We start from the raw sequence: 27241 nt of genomic DNA on the forward strand, positions 1-27241 counted from the left end.
CACAATGGTTAATCTGAATCCGTAAGGTTCTAAAAAGATATAGAATCAAACTTTTTTTATTGTCATTTATTGATGGTATCCATAAGTAAGATAGTAATAAATATTGCATTACACAGAGCAAGTTTGAGATTGTAGGTATCACATTGTTCGCGACTTTTTATATGGATAACATACACAGAATATATAAAATAATATAATATATATTATAATATAAGAAAATAAGGACAAAACACTATAACTCAATAATAAACTCAAAGTAAACTAAGCAACATAGAGTATGACAGCAGATGAGCACCATTCGGCCCACCAAGTCTGCCCAGTTTTCTAAATACTTTAGTCTCTTATGTCTAAGATGCCTTTTATATTAAACAGGCCTATCCAACACATGCTTAAACTCCTTCACTGTGTTAACCTCTACCACCTCAGCTGGAAGGCTATTCCAGGCATCCATTATCCTCTCAGTAAATAATACTTTGTGATACTTTATTTAAACAAGGGTGAATAAGGTTGATAGTGGGTGAATAATATTTGTAGTGGAATTAATCTATAAACTAGGAACCTTGAAAACAATTGATGTCCCTATTAATAAATGATATAGAGCAATCATTTAAGCCAAAGTTCCGTCTTTTCCATCTTTAGGAATGACTGAGATTTTTGCCTCTAGATATTCTTTTGGTATCTCCTCGCCATTGAAAAATGAATTAAATAGGCAAAGTTGGGAAGCTAAAACACTACTGAATATTTTACTGAAATTATTAAAGAAACCATCAGATCCAAGAGCTTTCCCATTTTTATGTATTTTGATTATATCCATAAATTCTGTAATAGAAATTTCTCTCATTAAATCTTCCTGAGCAGTAGACAGAATAGTATGTAAATTGACAGAGTTGAGAAACCCATCAAGTGCCAAATCTCTCTTTTTTCCAGGATTGATCAATTGTCAAACCACAATGGAGATCACATAAGTAGTCTACAAACAGATCTGCGATTTCCCTCGAGTCCCTGGTCAGATTACCAGTAGAATCACAAATGCTTGTAATATATTTTGAAGCCCTTGATTCAGGTAGTTTGTTCGCCAGAAGTCTATCTTGTTTATATATTTTCTCAAAGAAAGGTTGGTCTGTTCAACGTAAACTGCTCGTCACATTCGCTGAGTTGATTTGAATTAATTAAAAAAACAATCTAACATTAAAAATCAATATAAATAAATTTGAGCTAGTTAGTGTTTAGCAAGTTAATCTCCCTATTTTTATATTCTGAAACACTACCTTGTAAAAAAATAAAATGCTGAACCGAAGACATTTAAAGAGTAAAAGAGTTCAACGAGGAAGTGCCTCTAGTGATAGTCAGTCTAACAGCTACTAGAAACAATAATGAACTGTACTCAATCCCATCACTATGAGTCAGGGTGTAACCAAACCAGGACCAAGCACCAGGTCCCAATACCAATATGCATAAAGCACAAAAGGGTTTAGGCACTCCAGAGTTTAGAAATGGCAATTTATTAAAGCCCAATGTAACACAACGTTTCATCCTACACGGTCTTTGTCAAACCGTGTAGGACGAAACGTTGTGTTACATTGGGCTTCAATAAATTGCCATTTCTAAACTCTGGTGCATAAATCCATTCAATAAAACAATAATCAGTATAATTAATATGATATGAAATCTCTAACACAGCTATCACTGCCTTTTGATTTCACTGATTATTGTTTTATTGAATGGATGTATGCACCTATAAATTATTTGTTGTATGTGTATTTGATAGCTTGACAAATACGTTGAAGGTCAAAACGTTGTATTACATTGGGCTTCAATAAATTGTCATTTCTGAACTCTGGAGTGCCTAAACCCTTTTGTACTTTATGCATAACAGCTACTACAGGCATGTTTAAAGAAAATGTATATATTGGGACAGGGTCTAGGTAACACAACCCCTTCTTTAAAAGAAGTTTTAGTGCTTTAAAAGAGTTTTAGTGCTTAGAATGTCCATTTAATCATAGTGGCTCCTTCAGTGTGGGAGTCCTGTTAGAAAATCAATTTCACACTTAGAAAACATGAATTTTGCATATTGTTTAAAGCCCTTTAGCTTGCTGAAATGCAGCATGTGTGAAAAGGGTGTAATCTTTTTTATGTAAATCTTTCTTTTATTGTGGCATATGCGTCATGGGGTACAGAATAGAAAAAGGAGGTATTAAGGGATAACATACATTAATGATAACAAGATGGTTTATGCTACACTCCTATGAGAGACTGCCATGTTTTTTCTTTTTTTTAAAACATGAATAAACATAGCGAACCAGGCTTAGTTAAGAGAAACAAAATAAAATAGCATATAATAAGGTAAATAAATGATGCGTATTCCAACGAGTTAGGCTAAGTTGTAGCTTTGGAACAGCCAGATATTACTTAAACTCAACTTATCATAGTGCCACCGCGGGCAGAGTTACATGCTGAATGTGAAACTATCTTGTTCTAGTAGTCATGCATATAGGCTAAGTATACAGGGGAGTCGTTTGCGGTCTGCCCCCCTATAATCGTGGTGCAGATTAGGTTTTCTGATAGATTAAACATGCAATACAAGAATAACATATGAGTAAGCTGCGTGTATAATAGCATGTAAAAAGAACATGTGAAACAAGATTGTACTTTAGCAATTAGCCAAGCCTAAGCTGAGATGTAGCAGGTAGGGTTAATAGCTTAAAACTTATCGGTGGCGTGAACAGTGAGATTCTGTCAGCAGTATACAGGGAAAGGCAAATACATATTGCTAAGATACTATACTGTTCACGGTTTGTCAAATGATAAAATGCACGATGTGGTTCAGTCTTGCCTCCGCAGTGCTATCTGCAGGGTTATCTGACATACAGTCTGATTTGCTCTGATTTGCTCTGAGTGCTGCATGGCCGGGCCAAACATCGTTTTCGGATTGTTGCTTCTGTGAACCGTCCTGTCCGATAGATCTTGGGGAGAAGCTCAGTCCAGGTCTGCTGCCGGTGAGGGGCAGTGGTCGTCAAGTGTGGGGGGGGGTGTGAGGGCGGTCGGGTCTCCCCGTGGCCCCAGGCTCCTTGTGGGGTCTGCATCCTGGCTCCACGAACTCGGGTGCTACAAGAGGCCCAGTTCTTCCCTGTGAGGGCGCTTCGGAGAGCCCTGGTGTTACGGCGCCGCCAGCGGCGGCTAAGCTTCCGGCGATGTGGCTGATGCTGTGGAGTTATCCTCCTGGTGACCCATGGCCCGGGTGGGCAGTCGGCGCTCAGCTTTGGCGCTAAAGGGTGTGTAGTGCCCGTGGTAGGCCCTTTCCGCCCCTGTTTCCCCGGCCCACATGCTGTACCTCCGTATTGTACGCGGGGTGTTGCAAAGAGTCTGTCCAGCTTGTCCATGAATTGTTGGAAGATTAGATCCAGGCTTGTGGCTTGTACGGTACCGGTTCTGTACGGCAAGGGGCTTCTGCAGTAGTGCTAGGCCCGGAGCCCGAACCAGTGTGGGCAGATGCCGTCCGTGTAGCCATGTGTGTCGCTTCAGTGGGGACCGGGATAACCCCCGCCGGTCCATAGGGGGGGGAACGGGGTTTCCAGCTTTGCCTTGCCGTGTTCGTCTGCAGCGGGAGAGCGGCCGTCTCTCCCACCGCCACCATGCTTATAGGCCGCAAACCTGCGTGGGTCGGGCCCGGAACATAGGGCCACTCGCTTGGTGTCAACATGACGGGCTCGATGTCCTCTATCACTTGGGAGCACCGGGTCATCGGTTTGCTGCCTCCGGTTAACGGGAATCGGCTTTAGGTAAGTTGAAACGCGGGAGCAACAGCGACATGCGTCTGCTCCCCTCCGCAGTCAGGCCCCGCCCCCGTAATCTTTTTTTTGTTTTACAAAAAGTGCAGATTTCAATAGAAATTGAAACTTTTAAAAATTGACTTTGTTACACCACCCTGACTGTCAGCCAGAAAATTGGTCTTGTTACTTCCTGGTAGTTTAGCTCACTGGAGCTAAACTCAAGATGCAGGCAATGGCCCAGAGCACTTGATTTGCATAGACTTCTCATTGAGCTCCACTGAAACGTCTGTGATTAGAAAGCAGAGTATTGCAAAGTCAATACTGTAGATTTTGCAAGCTCTTTTTAACTATACCCCAATGAAAAGAGATTTTTAGAAATGTATTTTCTATTTGTGCAGTGGAGTGTCCCTTTAACTGAAAACTTTGCTGTTCTGCAGGAAGGCCAATGTTTCATTGCGGGGATAACATACCTCTGTTGATTTCAATATGTGGCTGTAAATAACTCAGAGAGACCATCTGATTGGTGTAGTGCATGACTTTGCTGCGCATGCACACTAGCTTACCAGTGCTTTCCTACAGGAAAGCATTGGACAGATCTCATTTAAAAAGAAGGAGCTGCATGGAGGAGACTTGCTTGGCGAGGGCTGAAAGGTAAGTAAAGTACAGTCTACCTTTCTTAGCCGTGACATATTTGTATTCCTAACACTATAGTGTTCCTTTACGCAGCAATTTAACATTCTGTCTGACAGAAGTAAACAAGCATAATGCCATTAAACACTATATAATGGTTTAACCTGTTTACCTGCGAGGACATGCCATGGCAAGGGTACAGGATGGCTTTATTATCATCTTCCGAACCTTGATCCAAACAGTAACCAGTAGCTTTGCCGTTACGTAGCTGGAAATAAAAGAATAAAGAACATGTTTTTTAGCCTTTGGGAGTGAAAGGGGAACCACCACTTCTATAAAAAGTGCATCAGTAAATATATTTCAAATTCACCTAAAACTTGCATTGACCTGTTTATGCGATGCTCCGTTTTTATTTAACAAAAAGATAAATAATTAGGTAAAAATAGCAAAAACATCCAAACGATGACTATTGCTGAGCTTTGTAGTTTATTGTATAAACCCCGGTATTTAGCACAAGGGTAAAACTGAATAGCCCTGTCTCTGTCTGAAGGAGAAATTCCAGCCTTACTTATAAGATAGTGAACCTTCTGAGAGCCAGATGTCTGTAAGTCAAAAATTGTTAATACCATGTTCCAGATATTGTTAAAAGACATTTTTAATACTAGTGGTTTTATCACTGATTTCAATGGCTGTACTTTCAGGGATGTGGATTAATATTTTGACAGGTCATGTGTTAAATTACTTAGCGGTTTGCTCCGTGTTCTAATTCTTCACTGTAGAGTGGAGTGAATTGATTCCAAAAAGATGAAGTGTTTAGGAAAGGAAATGTGCAGATAATGCGTAATGTGCATATTTCAAAATGAAATAAGGCTATTTTGTTTACTTTGATTCTAACCATCAGTAGAGGATGTTTGAGTTTAAAGATCCTTGCAATAATAATAGATAATATGCTAGGTCCAACGGTTATGTTGTACTTTCCCAGCACTTTTATTTTGATTGTCGCAAAATGAAATGATTATTAGAATGTGAGCGTGGAACTTTTTGGACTCACAGCAACTCAACTCAATTCAATTCTTATGCTGTTTTTTTTCCTAATGTGTTCTGTGCCTTTGGATTTAAGTGACCTGCTTTCTTTAACAGTTCCAAACTGTAAAAACAGAATTTCACATTGTACAGTGGGATGGTGCCAGGGTACTCCAGGCACTGTTATTACTTTAATGAGATGAAGTGCTCATGGTGCGTAGAGTGTCCATCAAATATTGTGTTAATAAATATTTCTAAATTTAAGCAGGGTATTTTTAGTTGGGTCAGGAAGTTTACCCAATTTAATAATTTATTAAATCATTGCAGTATACACCTTAAAACTCCGCTATATGCAACTGTAGGGACTTGTTGTATTGGTGATAAATAAATTAAATAATTGTATCTCTATTGATGCATAAGTGTACATGCATCATGCAGACACATGGAAGTGAGGGGTGAGTTCTGCAATTACCGTACTTACATCAGCATTTTGGCCACTCCTGCTCTAAAATATGTAATTTCCACCCGCACTGTACAAGAGCAAGAACCACAGTCATAAACTATTATGCTACACGTTGCCTGGAGTGGAAATGAAGGACTCTGAGACAGGCAATAGCACTCAGAAGTGGTCTCTCGAAACAAATGTCCTTGTGTTATTACAAAGGCATTATGTTACAAATGTCCATGTGTTATTGTGTAAGTGGCATTAGGGAATTTTGTTTCTGCAAATCATGGTTGTGGTTTGGCAATCTAGATTCTCAGTCTATTTTAGATTTTTTTTTTTTTTAATTAAATCTATGTTACCATATCTACATTATGTTATTTGGCTGATTTTCGTCAGGAACTTTGTGATGTTTGAGAAAGCATCTTCCTAAAAAATGTTACCAGAGTGTACAAAATTGAATGCACTGAATGATTTGTGCTCAAATACTTCCCTCCTTTCCCTTCCTGCTAATATGCAGCCACAACTTTCTAACTTCAAAAGTTTTTATAGAATGTGAGAGAGGATGGTGCCTTTTGCAATCTCTGGCCTCTACATAGATGCGGAGAGACATGATAGAGCCTTGGCAGATACATTTGTTTCTGTGCTGGTCTGAAGAGGTTAATGTTATATTTTATGTTTCATGATACAATGAAACCAACACTATGTTCTTTTTATTATGTAGCGTTTTATAATGAAAAACATCATCAACCTAAGATGCACTGTGTAGGACAGCAATTATTGTAATGCAGAAATGTAGTGTATATTTAAAGTATGTGTTACTAATGACAAATAGAGAGTTTAGCCGTGTAATATTTTGCAGGTGATTGACAATAATTCTAATAATGGCTATTTGAGGCAATTTATGAACTCCTAAGTTAGTTTAGACATCTCTTTGTCTACAGTGGGCAGCTGCTTGGCTGGATAAGTAGATTTGAAAGTCTGATAAGTTATACCACTGACAAGCTTGAAGTCATGCACAATTATGGGACTTTGGCAATAGCATCAAGGGACAAGTATCTTTTACACTGACAAGACTCTCGAAGTAGACTGTCAGTGCCTGCTGCATATAATGTCTTTTCACAGCCTGGGGACAAGCACAGAGAGAGGGTTGATTGTATCATGTAGCAACGTAACATTACATAATGAAGAGCTGCACTGCATGAGAAATCTAAACAGACAGGCCTTCTGTGAGCCTGTAGCTACATGGTAACCCCTTATCTGCTTTAAGGGATTGCAATGCAGACAATAAGGCAGGTCAAATAACTGGTCAAAGTGCCCTAAGATGCACTGGTACCATGCCTTGATACAACTATTCAAAGGATGGAATTCAAGGTACCCCATGGTCTTGGCAGCTATGCATTCTCTTCCTTTGATATTTGTGGGGGCATTAACACAGGAGCTTTAATCCTGCTTATTAAAATGCTCCACTACTGGAAAATATTGTGTAAAGGACAGATATATAGAAAGCTTGTGTTGTATATTCAATTTAGCAATGTCTCTCTTTTTTAATTTGCTCTTTTGCTAACTTTCCCTTTTCTGCAAGTAAATGTATTTTTTAAAAATCTTTTTAAATAAAGTTTAAAAAAAGATCAAAGCAGTATCTCACGTGTAGCTAGTCATTTAATAGTAATTTTAAAACGTGTTTTTCTATTGTGTTAAAATCATCAGAACATATTTCTAACACTGCAGACGTTGATCAGTGTCTTAGACACCTCCCTATCCTCTCCCCTGTACAAGTAAGAGCCGTGTGTCAAAACACAGAGCTACAGAAACTAGCTAAAGTGTGAGCTATTAATTTAACAGAGGGGGTTAGCTAGAAGAAATATATATTTGCAAATGTGTGTTTAAATAATATTTTATTTTAACCAAAACAGAAGGCTTTTGTCCAGGTCAGCAAAGGAGGACAAAATAAGTAAGGATATACATACAAGATGACTTGCAATTGTATCTTCATATTCACCTGGACACAAACTAATGATTGCATTCACAATAGGTAAAGTGAGCCTGTCAGTGTTAGGCATTTTGCATTCTATGCAAACACACATACTTATGAAATGTCTGGTGTGTCTGCAAGGCCGGATCAAGAGCACATTGGACCTGGTTCTGACAATTATGATGGACCTAAATACTGAATCTTATCTAGTGACAACACTAAAACATGTATCTGATGGATGTGTTGCTGGAGGGAAACTCACAGGATATAGCTACCAGAAAATACATACCTTCTGCTAATCTCTCACTTTCATTTCTCAAACAAGTCCATAACAGCAGCATCTGGTGAAGCAGGACATCGGTGGGCACAGTAAAAGGGTGGGCTACTGATGTGAATAACATAACTGACAACACCCAAAGGGGGAAGACATGCCCAGAAAGGGGGCAGGTCTGCCTGAAGAATTAAAAAGGTCAGCCTGGGTGAATGCATGTCAAACTGCATGCCAAACATGTAGGCTGGCCAACCAATGGCATACTGTGCAGACCGTGCCATGAACTTGGCACAAATGCATCTAATGATGCGGTCGATCTTTCCTTTCACGGGACTGTCCCTAGCATTCACTTGCTCACTCCTCTCCTTGCCTTGAATTGGAAGTTGAATTTGAATCTTTCTTCAATCCATATGTAACAATGTAACTAATTTATTGACAGAGTGATAAATATGTAAATTGTGTTACTGTGCAATAGGGCAATAGGCTCCTAAAGCATCTTTGGAATTTTAGTTTTTCAGCAATGAAATTGCAGAAATATAAACATTTATGATTTGTGATCAGCATTTTTGCAATCACTGCCTTATAACATTAACAGACAGTTTATTGTTACTCACAAATAAACTAAAACAGAATTTGAGCACTAAAAGCTAGGATTAGTAAACTAAATTAGTAAACTAAATTTAAGAAATAAAAACTAGTTTAAACAGTCAAAGAGAATTCAAGGATTCCTCTACCTCTCCATAAGTTATGGTGTTATTGTATACCCTCATTTCTGGATACACATTCTCCAGGTACCATTTAAAGCTGCGACATTGTAGTTTCTGTCGAAGAGCCAACCGTTCCGAGACATCACCAAAGTCCACTCCAGGGTTCTATTAAAGTAATATGGGAACTAGAATCATTATGGGACCAAGAACTGTTATTCCCTGCATTATGCATGCTTTCCACCACTCTATATAGATAACATTAGCATACTAATTATTAACAAATTATTAACAACATGCAGTAATAGATGTCTTTAGTGTAGTGCAGTGTCTCCTTTTCTACTGAAACCTCCTCCCCTCGTCCTGTCTCAGTTGGATTCCCCCAAGGCTCTGTCCTTGGTCCCCTTCTATTTTCTCTTTATACTGCCTCTCTTGGCAAAGTTATTTCCTCTTGTGGATTCCACTAACAGCTGTACGCTGATGACACTCTGAGATATCTCTCCTCTCCGGACCTCCCTCCTGCCGTCCTGCAACGGATCACTGCTTGTCTTACTTCCATCTCTGACTGGATGTCCTCCCGCTTTCTGAAACTCAATCTCTCTAAAACTGACCTCCTTGTCTTTCCTCCTCCTAATACTGATCCTCCTCTTTCACCCTCCTTTCAAGTTAGTGGTATCCACATAAGTCCATCCTTGCAAGCGCGCTGTCTTGGCGTCATACTTGATTCTGGCTTCACCTTTGAACCTCACATCCAGTATGTTGCCAAATCCTGTAGATTCCATCTTAAAAACATAGCCCACATCCGCCCCTTTCTTATGCAAGCTGCTGCCAAGGAGCTTGTCCATGCTCTAGTAATTTCCCACATGGAGTATTGTAACCCTCTCCTAATTGGTCTTCCCAAAAGCCGTATTGCCCCGCTACAGTCTGTAATGAATGCTGCCGCCAAACTGATGTTCCTCTCTAGTCGGTCCTCTCACACCTTTCCCCTCTGTCAGTCCTTACATTGGCTTCCTGTATCCTATAGCAGTCAATTCCAAGTGCTAACCCATACCTATAAAGCTCTGAACAATTCTAGCCCCTCTTATATCTCTTCACAGATCCATAGGTATGCCCCTTCTCGGTCTCCCCGCTCTGCCCGTGACCTTCTCCTGTCCCCTGCTCGCACCCGTATGGCCAACTCATGCTTGCAGGACTTCTCGCGGGTGGCTCCCTTCCTATAGAATAGCCTGCCTACTGCCATCAGACTCTCCCCTAGTCTTCAATCATTTAAGAAGTGCCTGAAAATCCATCTCTTTAGGAAAGCTCATGGCCCCCCAGAGTAACCTCTACCTCACATACCTGTCTCTTGCTCTCTCCTAAAGGGCAGCACTCTACTCTCTCCTCTAGTTCTGCTTCACTCCAACCCTATTTGATTGCTATTTCCTGTCCTAATGTGTTTTACACCCCACCTCCTATAGACTGTAAGTTTGTTTTAGCAGGATCCTTTTCAACCTATCGTTCCTGTAAGTTTTCTTGCAATTGTCCTATTTATAGTTAAATCCCCTCTCTCATAATATTGTAAGGCGCTACGGAATCTGTTGGCGCTATATAAATGGCAATAATAATAGTCATACCTACAATACACTGCAATATTTTAAAATGATGGGTAGAATCACATGCTATTAAAACAATGATTTTCTAAAATAATAGCAATTGCATCTGGTAGGAGGACAGTTATTAGACAGTCATTATGTTGTGGCCAATTGACATATTGATCTACTTTTTCTTTTTTATTTTTCTGGTGTTGTTGTATCCAGTATTCTGTGAATCTTTGAATCCTTGAATCAGGTGCAGGCTTTGCTCAGTTGAAAATATGTCCACAGTTATCAATGTATAAATAAATATGGTAGGTAAAGTAGGCACTCACACCCAAGTAGGCGTCTGTTTTCAGAACTTATTATGTACCTTTTTAGAGTTTAGGTGAGCTGGTGGGGTGAGATAAGTACTAGGAGCCTTAGCCAGTGTCCTCTGTAGTCCAGTCAGTCTTCTATACTTAAAACTCAATGTCACCAAAACTCTTCAGGGGACTGTGTGTGAGGCTGGACATACACAGGCTGTACGCTGTACATCATAGGACAGCACTGAGTGATACACACTGTTTAACAGCTCCTGCAGCTCTGCTATCAATCATAATAGATTGACTGGATTACAGAAGACAGGATGGCAAGGACTTGGCAAATAACCCTTCGAATTTCACATTCTTTAAATAATTCATTTTCAAAATCCTAAATGTAACCACTCCTAAATAATAAACAAACCTTTTCCTTAGTCCCAAATTTAAGCACCCAAAGTCTAAACATGAAAAAAATCCTTAATCCTAATTTTAACTCTTCTTAAAAACTAAACATATCCAATACTAAATGAAACCCTACTTGAGCTTTTTACCCTTGTAACTCTAAACACCCTATGTAAGGGAAATGATTTGTTGGTTCGTTAATAACATGCACTTGAATTTAAACTTTGCTGGCTCGGTGTGTCCTGAGTGTCTTACTAATTATTGCATAGTCTAGCAGGTGATAGAGTAGTTTACTCCTTACTCACTGTCATGGGTATATTCCATGCCATGTACACATGAGACTTGTACTCATCCATCCACACCTCAGCAGCTCGCAGGGCATTGCGCTTTGCATAGTAGTCAATGTCATTATTATAAGGCTTCTTTGTGCGCTCAATGTGGGCCACTCTGGAGCAAGGCAGAACTTCCATGCTTCCACCACACTGCCATACCTGGAAAAAAAGAAAAACATTTTTTTTTTACCATTTCCTGTCTAGAAGAGATGATTGAAGTCAAGAGCAGGCTGAGAAAATAGTAAAATAATATTATCAGGTTATCCCAGAATCTGCATGGAGAATATATGTTAGAATGTGAGCACCAATAATTATATATCTTGCAAACAGGTCGAACACAAATCATACATTGATTGTGTTCACTATTCCATTATTTTATTTTATAAAGAGGAATGGTCACTGCATTGATTTTAGTACAAAAAAATAAATAAAAAATAAACCAGATAAAAAGTATAGCTATTAGTTGTGCTAATGTTTGTGATTGGTTGTGCATTTTTTTTTAAATTCTTTACAGATTTACAGATTTTTTTTATATTTACATGCTTTGCCAGGCAACACCCACACATTAATTAACTAGGCAATTGATTAGGCAAGCTTTTTACTTATCTCCATTGCTTATTCGCCTCAGTAAATGATGCAATAGCACACCTCTAGTGGCAGTAACTAAAGCGGGCCTCTGCTGGGATGACTGAACTTGAATTGAGAAGCATTTAATTGGATAAAAGCAGTGTGCTTCTCATCCACAAGACGATGAAGATGAGACCACCTGTGGGACCACGTCATTGAAAGGTGGAATGGACAGCTGCACAGAGTCTTTGTGTTGGAAAAAGAGTATGCAAAAATCCTTCCCCCCTTTTTTTCATTTGATTCTGAATTTAAGTTGGGAGAAGAACACCATGACTTCAGATATACATGTTTGTATTATATATAGGTAATACATAACAACATACATAGGTGGAGAGTGCCCTTTGTTCCAGGACCTGTATTATACTTGGTCATCACCATACTTGGTATAACATCATAGGAGCTGTGGTTGTACAAGAGGTGAAAATCACGGTTTTGGCTCCCCTGCTTTAAAATATGTCTGACATTTACTAAGTGTCTTTAATTAATTTTTTTTTTCATGAAAGAGACCCTGTAAGTAGCCATTTTAAAGCTGTGAGCATTTCTATTATGCTCTTCTGCTTTTGTTTTAAATAATCCTCTTTTTCTTCTTTTAAGAAAGTTTCCATTACATTTTTCTCAAAATATATAGGGCTTTCTGGAATGTTCTTTAACATTTTACTTTATGTGAATATTTTACATTTTTCTTAGCATTTAATTTATATAAAAGCCACTTGCATGAAGCCATTGCTAACCCATAAGTAGAGTTGAGCGAACCCGGACTGTAAAGTTTGGGTTCGTACCGAACATTACGTTTTTTTGGACCCTGGACCCGAACACGGACATATCACTGTATGTTCGGGTCGGAGTTCAATGTTCGGTGATTTAATGGCTCGTTTTGAAAGGCTGCAGGGCAGCCAATCAACAAGCGTTTGACTCGTGTGCCCTTCAAAGCCATCACAGCCATGCCTACTAATGCCATGGCTGTGATTGGCCAGTGCAGCATGTGGCCCAGCCTCTACATATAAGCTGGAGTTGCATAGCGCCGCATGCACATGCGGTTTTATTAGTGTAGGGAGAGGATGCTGCCGCTGATAGGGACAGCTTAGGAAAGAATTCTGCAAACTAGTACATTAGTGGGGTGGGGTGCACTTCATATCTGAGAGTCAAATAGAAGCAGTTCCATCAGAGTTTTAAGAAGTCAATTTTGTTTGGTGCTAAATAGTACATTAGTGGGATAGTACATTAGTGGGGTGCACTTCATATCTGAGAGTCAAATAGAATTGTCAAATACTGCTGTCACATTGCAGTTTTAAAACTTTTATTAATTATTTGGGTGCTAAACTGCTAAATATTATTTTAGTGGGGTGCACTTCATATGTGAGAGTCAAATCGAAGCGTCTAATAGTATGCTTACAGCGCAGTTGTAAAAATTCTAATTTTCTGGGTGCTAATCTGCTAAATAGTACATTTTGGGGCGTGCACTTCATATCTGAGAGTCAAATAGAAGCGTCCAATAGTGCGCTTACTGTGCACTTGTAAAAATTCTAATTGTTTTGCTGCTAATCTGCTGCTTACATTGGAGTTTTAAAAAGTCAATTTTTTTTTTTGGTGCTAAATAGCATATTTGGGGTGTTCACTTCATATCCGAGAGTCAAATCGAAGCGTAACTTTGATTCGAATTTACTACATCGGTCACTTGTAATATTTTTTCACACCTACATTACTTGTTAAACAGATCTAAGTCATAGAAAACAGATTGATATTTTCGAAACTAGAAACTACCAGATAACAAGCTGCTATATTTAAACCAGTTATCAATAGCTAAGAGGTACTTAAACAATATTGTAATTCTGGGGCAATACCCTCAAACTGAGAGTTCAGGAAAACTGTTACCTGGATACAATTCTAAAACAATTTCCATATGTCCTTTGCAGACTTTACATGCTGGAAAAACACAGGTGCCAACTGCTGTGGCTTTCTGCAGTGTGCATACCGGCAAGGATGGCAGGGTTGAGGAGTGAGTGGAAGATGATGTGGAGGATGATGAGGTCATAGAACCAACATGGAATCAAGGTCATGCGAGTGACGTGTGCAGTTTGGAGGAAGAGGCGCTGGTTGCACAGAGGCACCAGCACAGCACAAGAGGGAGCAGGGTGCAAAAGCGGAGAGGCCTTCCCCTAGCGTTCGTCGGCATGTATTAGCTAGAGAATTACCAGTTATCCAAGTAATACATGTAGTGATCAAAGGATCCATAATAGAGTTGAGCGAACCCGAACTGCAAAGTTCGGGTTCGTACCAGATATAACGATCCATTCGTAGTTTCACAGTCAGGTGGGCAGTCCTGTGACCAAGGACCCAGACACTGTCTGGGCGGCGGTTGGACGACCGGGACCCAGTATGCCTGATGTTGAAGTTAGGAGTCACAGTGTGGAATGGATTAACAGGGTCTGGTGCAGGGTAACCGCACGCCCCCTGGTGTTCAGCACCAGCATTTGTGCGGCCACATACCAGGACCCTAATGCAGCTTCAGTAAAAAGAGTACTGGATACCAGAAGCCATCACCAGACTGATCCGCAACTTGGAACAGGATGTGACATTCACTGTAGTGGCTGTGTGCACTTTTGTCGTTGTCACCCTGCTGCTGGTCGCCTGTCTGTGCTGCAGCGTAACTTCGGCCTTCCCGCTCACCGCCTCATGAGACTGTGCGAGCAGCAGCAGGCGATAGTAGAGTTTCAGCTGCAGCACGCATGGGTCAGTGACTCTGCAACAGACTTCCCTCCAATTGATTAGAGTTAAAGGATTTCAAGTGGACTCATTACAATTACAGGGCCTCTAAAGAGTCCTGTATTGTTATTTGTCGTGACTACCTTCCCGCGTCGGGAGTGGGTCATTTGCGCGCCTGCTGCCTTCCTTTCATGTGGTAGCCGTTTCTCAGGGTTCCTGTATGGAATTTAACCCTGATTTCCCATTACCCGTGGTCACCGTGGTAGGCGCAGAAACTGGCATCGAAAGTTGATATGGATGACATCTGCATGCAAAGTCGCCGGCACGGGGATGTGCAATTGGCCATAGGTTCTCTAGAGTCAACAAAGTGCCTGCGCAACTATAATGTCAACAGCTACTCTGCGGAACAGAGTTGTCTTTTTTTTATATGTCTCAATATTTGGGGGGCTACCCCAATTAAAAAAAAATAAATATATATATATATATATATATATATATAAAACAGTGTTGGCTACCTCATCCTCCTCCTCCACCGCCACGGTCACCGACTCCTCAACCTAGTATAAACTATGAAGGCCTTTTCTCCATGCATCAGGACTGCAAGAAATGCACCGCAGGCCGCAAATATTTCTTTTTTGTATGTCCCAATATTTTGTGGGCTACCACAATTAAAAAAAACAAAAAACATAAATGGCTGCCTCCTCCACCACTGCCATGGTCACTGCCTCCTCAACCTATGGGTCACTTAGTATAAACTAGGTACACATTAGCAGAGGCTTGTGAAGGCCTTTTCTCCATGCATCAGGAGTTGAGCATTTCTCCATGCATCAGGCTGCAAGAAATGCACCGCAGGCCGCAAATGTTTCTTTTTTTGTATGTCCCAATATTTTGTGGGCTACCCCAATTAAAAAAAATACATATATATATATATATATATATATATATATCAGTGTTGGCTACCTCATCCTCCTCCTCCACCGCTGCTTCCACCAACACCACCACGGTCACCGCCTCCTCAACCTATGGGTCACTTAGTATAAACTATGTACACATTAGCAGAGGCTTTTGAAGGCCTTTTCTCTATGCATCAGAAGTTGAGCATTTCTCCATGCATCAGGACTGCAAGAAATGCACCGCAGGCCGCAAATGTTTCTTTTTTTTCTATGTCCCAATATTTTGGGGGCTACCCCAATTAAAAAAAAAAAAAAAAACCATAAAAAACAGTGTTGGCTACCTCATCTTCCTCCTCCACCGCTGCTTCCACCTACACCGCCATGGTCACTGCCTCCTCAACTTATGGGTCACTTAGTATAAACTATGTACACATTAGCAGAGGCTTGTGAAGGCCTTTTCTCCATGCATCAGGAGTTGAGCATTTCTCCATGCATCAGGACTGCAAGAAATGCACCGCAGGCCGCAAATGTTTATTTTTTTTGTATGTCCCAATAATTTGTGGGCTACCACAATTTAAAAAAAAAAAAACATAAAAAACAGTGTTGGCTACCTCATCCTCCTCCTCCACTGCCACGGTCACCAACTCCTCAGCCTATGGGTCACTTAGTATAAACTAGGTAAACATTAGCAGAGGCTTGTGAAGGCCTTTTGTCCATGCATCAGGAGTTGAGCATTTCTCCATGCATCAGGACTGCAAGAAATGCACCGCAGGCCGCAAATGTTTCTTTTTTTGTATGTCCCAATAATTTGTGGGCTACCACAATTTAAAAAACAAACAAACATAAAAAACAGTGTTGGCTACCTCATCCTCCTCCTCCACCACCACGGTCACCAACTCCTCAGCCTATGGGTCACTTAGTATAAACTAGGTAAACATTAGCAGAGGCTTGTGAAGGCCTTTTCTCCATGCATCAGGAGTTGAGCATTTCTCCATGCATCAGGACTGCAAGAAATGCACCGCAGGCCGCAAATGTTTCTTTTTTGGTATGTCCCAATATTTTGAGGGTCACCCCAATAAAAAAAAAAATATATATATATATATATATATATATATAGAGAAAAAAAAAACAGTGTTGGCTACCTCATCCTCCTCCTCCACCGCTGCTTCTACCTACACTGCCACGGTCAACTTATGGGTCACTTCGTATAAACTATGTACACATTAGCAGAGGCTTGTGAAGGCCTTTTCTCCATGCATCAGGAGTTGAGCATTTCTCCATGCATCAGGACTGCAAGAAATGCACCGCAGGCCGCAAATGTTTATTTTTTTGTATGTCCCAATATTTTGGGGGCTACCACAATTAAAATAAATAAAAAAAAAAAAAAATATATATATATATATATATATATATATAAACAGTGTTGGCTACCTCCTCCTCCTCCTCCACTGCCGCTTCCACCTACACCGCCACGGTCACCGCCTCCTCAACCTATGGGTCACGTAGTATAAACTATGTACACAATAGCAGAGGCTTGTGAAGGCCTTTTCTCCATGCATCAGGAGTTGAGCTTAGTTTGAACAATGAAAGAGAATACCCTGCACTCCAACCCTCTCTCAAATGGATAATTCTGGTGATCCTCCTGACAGCCATGCTTTAGATTTTGATTAATGTTCCTCCAAAGCTAAAATCAAAGATTCCATCTAGTGCTATTTTATGGTTCAGCTGTATTTTAAATTTTTATGTTATTTTAAGTTATTGCCCTATCCACATTTGTTTGCAGGGCACTTGTCCTATTCTTACCCCCATTTTACTTGCTTTTGCAGCTCTCTAGCTCTTTCCTGGAGTTTTTTAGAGGCATTTTTGTGCCCAAAAGTTCGGGTCCCCATTGACTTCAATGGGGTCCGGGTTCAGGGTCAAGTTCGGGGTCAAGTTCGAGCCCGAACCCAGACTTTTTTTTAAAGTTCGGCCGAACCCGCCGGACCCGAGCATCCAGGTGTCCGCTCAACTCTACCCATAAGTAAGAGCATCATTATCCACAAAGTTATTGCTATAACAGCATTCTTTTACTGCTGGGGGCCTGCAATGTAATGTAGGGGTAACCTGGGCTTCCTTTGCAGCTAATTGATTAATTTACACACAAGTAAAATCACACTTTAATACTACTGGTAATTTACAAAGAAAACAAAAAAATCCTAATTAAGCATTTTTTATTTTAGCCATGGATGCCGGCCCTTAGATAACCAAACATCAACCTACAGGACATTTATAACATGTATTGATGGGGTTGTATAGTAATCAGTGCAACACTGCTGAATCTATTTTTTCATTACCTTTCTAAGTTAATGGCAAGACATGGTAGATCCAAGGACCATTGGTCTTGCAAAGATAAATTCTATTTTCACTGCAAAAATCAAAGGGATACTCTGCTTGGTTTATTGCCTTGTGAAACTGCAGCATATCTATGAGAACAGACCTGCCACGTTTAGCAGGTCTAAAATCAGGAGAGAGAGGGGGAGGTGGGCGTCATTTTTGTCCATGTTCGTAATGCTATCTGCACGGCGTGTCATGCCAGCACACATGGGTGTCAGGCTCACAATCAGGGCTGCTCATACACTGAGCTCTGATGTAGCGATCTCAGTTCCTTGACATTGACGTCATTTGCAGTGTATGAACTGTTAATCCCCTGTTCGCATGGCACTTTCCCTCAGTCCTTTCACCATTCTGTCTTGTGATTGAGAGGACTGAAGCAAATTGTTGTGCCACACGTGGGCAGTGTGTCACTTAACAGATCTGTGAGAATGGCCTCCTTGATATGTTTAGGGTTATTCAATAAAGTGTGGGTCGTTGGGAACTCAGAGTGAATTAAAAGTTAATGTCACATTTGAGGCCAAAACCGCTGAGCTGTAAAAAAAAAAAAAAAAAAAAAAAATTTCAAAAACATATATATCTGAAGTCACTAAAGAAAAAAATTATGGAAAAAGACAACATTTTATGGTTCTATCTGTGAAATGAGTCCTGTGCAACTTTTTATGAGATACGCCAGTGTTAAAAGCCCTTGGTGTATACGTGTAGTGAGTGGATCTTCAGGTGCATTGACCTACTCAATCTACCATAGTGCTGGATTCAATTACCAGGAACACATTTATCTCCTATAACTGAATACAGAGCCTCCCTTTGGAGATCATACTAATGGTTGTTATAAGCGTTAAAACAACTGATATTAATTACCTTCTGTTATACAATCCATTTCATCCAGCAAACAAAACACAGAAAGAAATACAACAACATAGAAATCAATATAAAATATTATTTCTACTTCAAATATCTGTGACATCTGTAACAAAAATAATAATAGCAAATACAGGTGCCCTAGTCTGTTCTATAGATAAAAATCAAAATAATTGTGATGAAAACACATTGAAATAACCCTCAATTCATACATTAATTTAATCTTGCTAATTACCGTAACCCTCGTAGCTGGTCAGAGAAGCGAAGCATTTCTTTAACTCATCACAAGCAGCAGATGCAATAAAAAGGTCCTCAGGAGATGCATCAATGCAAACATGTTCCCATGAGCAATTTATATTGCATACGCATCACATTTTATTATTATTTTTTGGGCTCCTGCTTCAGCTTGCTTGTTTGATTAGATTTAACCCTTTAAGGGCACATGCCATGTGTGACATGCCATGATTCCCTTTTTTTTCCAGAAGTTTGGTTCTTAAGGGGTTAAGAAAGCTCAAATAAAGTATAGTACGCCCCAGCGATGCTTCTATATTTTGCCTAGCTTTATGTAGTGAAGTCAAAATTAATATCAAATTAACTAACGTCGTTCCAACTCACTCTCTTCCTTATTGTGTGTATGTATGGGGGATGGTGAGATAATTATAATATATACAATATAAAATATATGTCCGGTTATAATTATTATCAATTACTTATACAAGCCTAGCAAGGTCCCCAGCAGTGGATACAAAAGTATATATGATATAATAGCAAAACATTGTTGGACAGAAAGAAGCAAATTGATAAATTAGGTTTTGGGGGTTCTGTCAAACACAAACAGGGGAGGACAGCAAGTTCAACTTCATCATCTTTACAAGAACGCTTTTATCATGATATCTTTTCTAGAAAATAACATGTTATGGATAGATAGATAGATAGATAGATAGATAGATAGATAGATAGACAGATAGACGGCTAGATAGATAGATAGATAGATAGATAGATAGATAGATAGATAGATAGATAGATATTGATATCTATAGATATTTATTTATTTATTTATTTATTTACCTATTTATTTTCTAGAAAATACATCATGATTTTTTGACCTATCCCAGCAATGCCCCTTACCTATTCTGCTAATAATTGCGTAGAAAAGGGGCACAGGTAATTGCAATAGCAAAAGGATTAAATAATACTGAGTTTTGTCAGTATATATGTCAGTATGTATGTAGTATGTGCATGTCAGTATGCATGTAATATATGTATGTCAGTATGTATATAATATATGTATGTTAGTATGCATGCAATATATGTATGTCAGTATGTATATAATATATGTATGTCAGTATGTATATAATATATGTATGTTAGTACGCCCAAAATCCATGCATGAAAGAGAAATATGAAGTATTGCTGACTGGAGATCCTGGGAAGTTGGGCTCATGTCTGATTCTCAGAAACGATCCCATTAGTCAGGCATCACTGAATACATTTTCATATTAAAACATTATACTACTCCTTCACAAGGAAGGTAGAATCACTTTTTAATAAAATCCTGCATGAATATTCATCAATTCTTAATGAAATACAGTGTGTCATTGTCGTCAAACAGTCTTTAAGCCGTAACTTGCACACTGGGCTCTGCAGCCTTTCTGTAGAAGCTATCTGGTAGGAACGGAATCAGTCAGACAGCTAAATAAGAGGCAATAGTCAGATTATAAATGTTCCACTTGTGTTATAACCTGCTGCTTGGTAACACGTATGTCCACGCATGTCTCCGCACCAAATGAAGGTTTTTAGCATCCATTCACACACCTACACGATCTCACAGGGCTGAGATAGAGATGACAGCTTGAAATGGGAGCTGGCATGAAATTCCGATTTAATTTGTCTAAAAATATTCATGACAAGAGCCACTCACCCTCCATGCACGATATTAAGAGGCAGTTTAGCAGTGAGCTTATTACAATGACTATTTCTGGAAACGCTTGCTTCACTTAAGACTTTCAGCTAAGACACCTATGCGACATTAACCCTTTACTTTCCCCTGATTGCACAGAAGCTTTTTTCCCCCCTTCTTCTTTAGTGTTGGGTGAACCATTTATGCTCTCGAATAAAGTATACTGACAATATTTATACATTATTACATTTTATTTATAAAGTACCATCATTTACCGCAGGATTGTGAAGTAGATACATAAAAGCAATTGTGACAGGACAAGTTAGACATACAGGGATGAGACGTGATGTGTATCCCGCACAATGCGCAAACAGTCTAAATGGAATCAGTATAATCGTACAAAAGCCTAGTTAACACTGCAAAATAGCAATTAAAATTGGACCTCTCACCAATCAGAGTTTTGTAGCCTTAATAATCACATTTAGATACCGCCTGTATTTTATACTTTGATGTTTCAGATACATTAATCATTTTGAAGATACTAGTGTTAATAATTGAAAGGATTTTGTTTCTATTTTTCATGTTATACAGTGTATTTATAGAGAGCGAAGATGTGTAGGTAAACTCAACTAGCATTTGCCTACTGAACCATTTCTTTTTTGCCGCCATTATGAATAATCCATGTTCAAGTGTTACAGCTCTTCATGAGAATGTATCTACTTTTCCAGTGTTTTCTCATGTTCCTGGAAGTCCTGAAAGATTCACTAGAGGAGTCCATACTAACTTTAGTTAGACTGCCTCCAAAGAGTTTTCTGGAGAGATTGAACCACACATTTGTTAGGGATAGTGGACAATGCAAATTGTGTAATATAAATGTCCTTTTTAATATGCTATCTATAATGGTGAATCATGCATCAGGCCTCCCAATGGTATTGCGTTTGGTGGGACAGTCTCTATTTCAGTGTCCTGTCTTGCATCCCGTATCCAGGCACACCAGAGAATTATCCCCAGGCAGCACAGCACAAGTGCATCATTAGATGCACTCACGCTATGTGGAGAGCTGTCTGGACTATGCAGACAGCTCTTCAGCAGCACTGTACAGGTCGTGTGTGTGGGAAGGCCCCTGAGGCCATCAGTCAGTCTGTGCATTGATGCCAGGTTGACTGGTTAGGAATGTATATATATGCTTTTGAGAGCACTCACGCAAAAGGATTTGTAGATAGAAACAGAATACAATGTAGCTTTAAGAAGATCTAAAAGACCATAGATGGACTGATACATTGATACTTTATTTTAAAGGTATTGCTATGTAGTAATAAAGCTACATTGTATATTTCTACCCAAGTCCAGTGAGTGCTCTCAACAGTACACATGTACACATATTATAAATATATATTTCTGATGAAAGTTTTAATTAGAAAGTGAAAGGCTTCCTCTTTTCCAATGTCATTTTTTGTTGGATTAAAGGACTACAAAAGGCACATAGACGTGTGTGTGTGTTTAGCTATGTGTGTGTGTGTTTAGCCCGTAAAAATAAAACGTAACAGTTTTTCCATCTTTGACATTTTGACCAAAATTTCTAAAATCAGTTTGAATTAATCTCAGTTCACTAATTAGTTAATAAACCCCATGTTTTACCACAAATTTCTAGGAAAAATTTAGTTAAATGGCTAGAACTAATATAACAAACATTGTAAGATAGGTGAGTCACCATCACTGGGAGCAGAAGGACTCTTTACTGATTTGTTCTTATATTTTAGTCACCCTGTGCCAATTATAGGTGCAGAGTGTGTATAATATAGTTGTGGTTAAATATTTGGTGTGCTCTCCTATTCGGCTGATGCTTGCAACCAACTAGGTGGATTTGGCTATTGGGTCTGTATAGCTCCATTTGTCGGTAGCAACAGCTATACACACTACCTGAATAGCAAGGCTTGTTAATTTGCATATTCGGGTAGATTTCATATTAGGAGAGATATTTTGTGTTAATATTGTCTTCCCCACCCCTTTCTAAATATGTTATTATGTTGTTATAATTCTCTGTATGTTTTCTAACATATGTTGTCTCTTTCTGTTTTATTAGGTTTGTCACAGCAAGCTTGATGTAATAAGCACATGGGCTAGCCCTAAGTAAAATATAAAGCTGTGTATGTTAGTTCCTTTTGGGCCTGTGTGTCCTGTGTAGTATTTTAGGGATCCCAGTAACAGAATTGTAAAACCAGATGGTTGGGTGCACTCTCTGCATCCCTGGGACAAATCAGATAGAGCTAGACCTGAGAGCAGCAAGTGTCTTTATAAAGACAAGAGCTATCACATTGCAGGCAAAGGTTCATACTTGTCTGGAAGGAAATCTGCGGAGGAATAGGCAGAGGGGATGATACCTGCCTGGAGAGCTGCAGCCTGGTCGGGTGGAAACCAGAGAGACCCCAGTCAAACCTTGGCAACTGGGGTTGAAACACTCCAGAGTCCCGGCAAGAAGCTAGGAAGCGAACTAAAAGTTCTGAAAGTTCTCATTATTACATTCTACCTCGTTATTGGGTACTAAAACAGTACTAATTATAATTGGCAGTTGTGAACATCTAATTTGGCTGCGAAATGAGACCTGGTCAGTCTCATTGCTATTTGGGGATTTAAAGAAAATAATTGATGACAGATTTTGTGAAGCAGAAATCTTAATAAGGTCACAAGTAGACCAGATTTATAGGATCTCCATAACACTGAGTACATGTGCTTGTCATTTTGTAATTAGCACATGGTTAAACAGAAACACGGCCATTGGACATTTGCAGCATTTAAAGGTGTTATTCTTACTATAATATGTCAGGTCTCTTGTCGTCAAAGCATTGAACTGTATCAAAGCAATTTGCCAATTCTCTCCCCCTGGAAGGAGTGATTGGAAGCACATGAATGCAGTCTAAGATATTTTATGCAGGGTATTGCAATGAGAGTACTGAGTTATGAAGGTTATTTTTCATGCATCAGTGCCCAATAACTCATGCATGGCCTAGGGCTACATGAGGTATGGCGGCCCATTGTGCAAATATAGTTTCCCATTATAGATGGATTTTGATGTTCTGCAACAATTTGTGTTGCTCTATAAGATTATAAAGTATATCTATTATCATCTCTGAATCCCTCTCCTATGCTGGTGCTTTTAACGACTTGTTCAATATTTCATGAAATTTCAAATATTAATACTGGACTTATTTATTAAAAATAAAAATGATGTGTAGTAAATGAAACACTGCAATCATTTTGGAGAGATGCTAATGTATCTCTGGCAATGATGGAACGGCTGACGTTTGCTACATAATAAATCTACTTGTTTGGGTGCACATTGAATGGTTATTGAGTTACCAAATATTAACGGAGTACTGAGGTATAAGGTTATACCATGCTGGCTGCTCCAAAAAAATAAATAAACAAGCATCGTAGCTTACACTTTAAATATATACATTGCTGCACACTTGCGCACACATCATTTACAGGGCTATTTGTGAAACTGTGCATTTTTGCCAATTTAAAGGGCTATTTACTAAAGTGAGAATTCAAAGTGAACTTCAAATTTAAGACCCAAGTAACTGAATTAAAAACAGAGCTGACCTGCAGATTTTTTTTCAGTTTGGTTTGTTTGACCTTTAACTTTAAAAAATTCACTTTTTAATTCATATTGGATTTTTACTTTTCTGAAAATTTGTTAAAGCTGGGAAAAAATCTCCATGTTTTCAGTTCAACTGTTTTGACTCAAAGTTTTACATTCACTTTGAAGTGATGTTGAATTTTGGATAATTCACACATTTCCAAGGTAAAGTAGATTAATAATGGATTATATTATGCTGGCAAGAGCTTTTTATATATCTAATATGAGAACTTAAACTCTCACGGACTTCAAAATAAGCTATGTGGGCTCAGTTCACTCATTTGCTGACTGATGGTAGCTGGAGTTTGTGGTGTTAAAAGGACACAAAAGGCACTCAGACCACTTCATCTCAATGTAATCTAAGTGCAGTCCCCCTGTCATTTAACCCTGAAATTTAAAACATTGTTGTTTTGTAGAAATGTTAATATTGTTATTGCAGGGTTAAATACACCGCTAGTAGCAGGCTTCCAGACAGTCACTAGAGGCTCTACTGCTGTAATAATAGAGTAACTCGGTTGATCAATAGATTCTCATAGAGCACATTCACTAACCTCCCAATGTTTTCCTATGGGGAAGCTTTGGATTGGCTGAGATCATTAAGATTGATGATCTCAGCCGAGGAGGCAGGCTGGCCTCAGTGGGACCAGCACAAGACGGAAATATAGGGTATGCAAATATTACCTTTAAAACCTTTTTAAACCTTCACAGGATAGCTGAACATCTGAAAGGTGAGGAGAACATTATAGTGTTAGGAATAAATGTTTGTATTCACAACACTATGGTGGTTCTTTAATATTTCACACCTAAATGGCAATATGTTTACACTTGCTTTACTAATCTATCTCTGTAACCAGAGTTTCCATCATTACAATACACTGAAAGGAAACTGGCACATTCTCACAAACCTTTCTTACCTGAATCAAACCATCCATGGGGATTTATCAAAGTGTTCTTAAAAGTGTCTTTTCGTTGGTTCAAAAATATGTTCCAGGTGTTTTACATGTAGGATGAAATATGTCAGCCTTTCTTTGTGTATTTCAAGAGATTTTTGCTTCACCAAAATCTCTTGAACCCTCTTCATAGAAAGCAGGCAGAATTAACACAGAATATGCACACAGTATTCATAGCTGGTGAGACGTGAATGGCAGACAATAGCATATATTGTAAATATTAATAAACAGAATATGCTATATAAAAAGTGATCCAAAAGAAAATACAACAGAGAAGGCACAACAGTAATAAATAGTGAAAAAAGACCATCTGACCTGATAAATTACAAAAGAAAAACTTAGGGAAAAGGCACACATTATTCTTGTTACACTTTAATAAAGCTCCCCCACCATCTCTAAAAAAAATCATGAGAATGCTTAGCCCAGCTGTCTCCCTACCCTTTGCCAAGGAACTAAAAGTCAATTTATCTGTGGTCCACTTGCCCAGTTGTTGTCTACTATGGGGGCAAATCTTTACTTCTACCTTCACACAAATCAGTACTCCTACACACAGAGATACACATACAAATCCTTACTTCATTACATACAGATTCACACAGTTACACACTTTATAGATGCACACAACCACTCACACACACAGACATACATAGCTATATATAGTCATAATATATGATACGTCTCAAAACCTGTAGCATGGTGGCTACTTCACTCCATTGTGTCCACCAGCCAGCCACATTACTGAAGTTCTACTGCATGACTGCCAAGTACCACAACTTTACTAATGAAGATGACAAGACCACACAGTGCAGGCAAACACTGCACCCCAGCCAGCATCTAGCAAAAAAAAGGGCACAATTGCAGCCCTAATGAGGAGATTCCTCTCCAGTGCCCTCTGGTCCATTTCCAGCACCTTACTTTCTCTCTTTCACCAACTTAAAAAAAATGTACATCATGATTCTCCTATAGAGCTCCACAAGTAACCTGCCAGAGAATATAAAATCTGCCACTAGTCTGAAGTCCCTGAAAACATCTGCTGCTATCAGTGATCAAAAAACAGCTGCACTCATTATCATGGAATAATGGTATTGTATATGTCTCATATAGTGATGTCCCGAACGGTTCGCTGGCGAATAGTTCGTGGCGAACATAGGTTGTTCGCGTTCGCCACGGATGGCGAACATATGCGATGTTCGGTTCGCCCCCTATTCATCATCATTGAGTAAACTTTGACCCTGTACCTCACAGTCAGCAGACACATCAGCAGCAGACCCTCCCTCCCAGACCCACCCACCTCCTAGACAGCATCCATTTTAGATTCATTCGGAAGCTGCATTCTTTTTTTTTGACAGAAGTGTGTTATAATTGAGCATGCTAGGCTGAACGTGCATATATCATGGCTAGTTGCACTGAGGGTATGAGTATATAGCAGTACATTGTTGTGAATGTTTAGCTGTCATGTTTAGGGTGTAGCTTGCATGTTATCAACTGTGAATAACATAATACATGAACGGTTAAGGTAAAGGCATGTAAGGAACTACGACAATAAACTCTTTAGGAGGTGAAATAATGACATGTTTAAACGCTTGCTACTTTACGATTAGTTAATGTGCAGAGAGCAGTTCATGTGATCAAAGGCATGGTGTGGAGGATCGGCTATAGTGGGACATGCTTGGCAGGCTGCTGTTTACTACTTGTGCTCATCCGATCTTTTCTGGGCGCCAGGTGCAGACCCTGGGAGTCCCTGATACCTGGAACAACAAAAGCAAGTCTCTGGCTGAGTGCCGGGTTCGCGGCTTGAGGTGATGGAAGCTTGTTTTGTCGGGTGGTCGGATCTGTCCCGGTGGTGCTTCACGTCCGCTGCGGGATTGTGGTGGC

General features: G+C 39.4%; 1 protein-coding gene across 1 annotated transcript in view; it reads right to left on the reverse strand.

Moving 5' to 3' along the window:
* Positions 1 to 27241, reverse strand: part of GALNT9 (polypeptide N-acetylgalactosaminyltransferase 9) — a 257614-nt gene that overhangs the window by 29237 nt on the left and 201136 nt on the right. Inside the window, exons 7-9 of the mRNA XM_063454393.1 lie at positions 11396 to 11581; positions 8846 to 8983; positions 4573 to 4668 (exon numbers count right to left, since the gene is read on the reverse strand). Coding sequence (XP_063310463.1) covers positions 4573 to 4668; positions 8846 to 8983; positions 11396 to 11581 — 420 coding nt within the window. The remainder of the gene's footprint in view (positions 1 to 4572; positions 4669 to 8845; positions 8984 to 11395; positions 11582 to 27241) is intronic.

This window comes from Pelobates fuscus, chromosome 5, assembly GCF_036172605.1.
Source record: "Pelobates fuscus isolate aPelFus1 chromosome 5, aPelFus1.pri, whole genome shotgun sequence".
NCBI lineage: Eukaryota > Metazoa > Chordata > Amphibia > Anura > Pelobatidae > Pelobates > Pelobates fuscus.